At 41.0% G+C, this 1,716-nt stretch overlaps 1 protein-coding gene across 1 annotated transcript in view; it reads left to right on the forward strand.

Moving 5' to 3' along the window:
- Positions 1–1,716, forward strand: part of LOC111329008 (protocadherin-like protein) — a 28,035-nt gene that overhangs the window by 22,785 nt on the left and 3,534 nt on the right. Inside the window, exon 18 of the mRNA XM_022933568.2 lies at positions 605–1,334. Within this exon, the coding sequence (XP_022789303.2) occupies positions 605–1,334 (730 nt within the window). The remainder of the gene's footprint in view (positions 1–604; positions 1,335–1,716) is intronic.

The raw sequence follows: 1,716 nt of genomic DNA on the forward strand, positions 1-1,716 counted from the left end.
TTCGATCAAGTCTTGTTCTGCATGTGCAAATAAACACATCGTTTGTGCTCAGGAAAATGTGTAGCTTTCTGTGAATATACACGAAAAGTAAGGCCGTAGAAAATCACCAAATATTAGTAACTTCAGTGCAGTTGATCTACCACACTTTCAATACTCAGAGGTATATTCCAGAAATCAATTTTTTCTTCTCCCCATTGAAAGTTATGATAAAGAGTTATTTATACAGTTTTAAATTCCAAAGAGTTTATCAAATATTTGAAAACTGTTTTAATATGAAAGGTTTAATCGACTGAAAACACCACCATTTTGAAACAGCTAGGCAACCTAGTGGTGATTGTAATTCCAAATAGCGCGGTTTACAAACAGCTCATACCCTTTCCATTATAGAAAAAAGTAAGCAATTGTGTCAATAATTCTGTTATATTACGCCACAGATAAGTAGCCAGGTTACCAGGCAAGATTCAAAATTACGGCATATGAAGTCGAATTTGAAGTCAGTTTAACAAAGTTAAACAAACTTTGACTCTATCAAAATTACAGCATATGAAGTCCAATTTGAAGTGAATTTAACAAAGTTAACAAACTTTGACTCTCCTGTTTACAGATATTGAACCATGTACTTCGTTGTGTGTTCAGACTGGGAAGTAGAACAAAAGTCCTCTCACTTCCGAAGGTAAACATAACCGATGGTAAAACACACATTGTCAAAGTGGAAAGGATGGGTAACTACGCCACACTGCAGGTCGACTATGCGGGGAAAGTGGAGGGAAGTACGGGAGGAAGCAGCAATCTGATGAACTTTGGTGGCGGGGCTCTGTTTTCTGGTGGTACCCGCCGACTGACCGCGATGCTTGTGATGCGAGCGATTGTGAAAAGCAACGGAAAGGCTATTGTACAAACGGCAGACGGCGGCCTCATCTCGACTTTCTCGTCCTTCTCAGGGTCTTTGTATGGAGTGAGTTTGATAACTATCGGCAAAAAGGGTGGTGTTACGGTCAAAATATTGAAGAATGCGACACTTATTAGAATGTACCAGAAACACAGCATTCGATCTGTGTATAATTCGAGCGCAGGGAAAGTAGTTTTGGGAAGCGCCGGTGTAAGTGTTTCCGACATTCGAATTAGTAACAGCAGCGGACAGAGTGTTCATCAGATATTACAACGGAGGAATCAACAAAGTGCTGGAGGTCCGAAAGCGGGGGTTGGTTCTGGCGCCAACGCGGTGGTCACTGGGGGCAAACTCAGTTCTGTGGGAGAATATGGATCGACGCTTAAGCTCAAGCAGTCGACAGATGGAAAGAAAAATAAGTCGGACGTCGACGAATCTTACGCAGGTTAGTGTACTTGCTAAGGTCATTATAGCGACGTTTCCTCTCTTACTGGCCGTGGATTGCGTCATTTGTTTCAATAACCACCCCACGTGGTAATTATAACTGACAAAAAAAAAACACTGTTTTTCAAAACGGCAGCATTGCGATTTCTTTATGCTTCTGGAGAAAAAGCGAATAAAGTAAGATAGATTGCAAATGTTGTCGTAAGGTTTAGAGGTAATTTCAGAAATAACCATGGCTCCAGCGAAACTTTTCGAGTTTCATCGTTTATCTCACGATGTGGTGACTTCTAAGGTGGTTCGCTTTGTTCACCAAGTTGTTTTCAGCCCAAAACCAATGTGTTTGATACAGGCATGTCGCTATATACATCGGAAATGACATCATC

This window comes from Stylophora pistillata, chromosome 12 (assembly GCF_964205215.1).
Source record: "Stylophora pistillata chromosome 12, jaStyPist1.2, whole genome shotgun sequence".
In the NCBI taxonomy this organism is placed as follows: Eukaryota; Metazoa; Cnidaria; class Anthozoa; order Scleractinia; family Pocilloporidae; genus Stylophora; species Stylophora pistillata.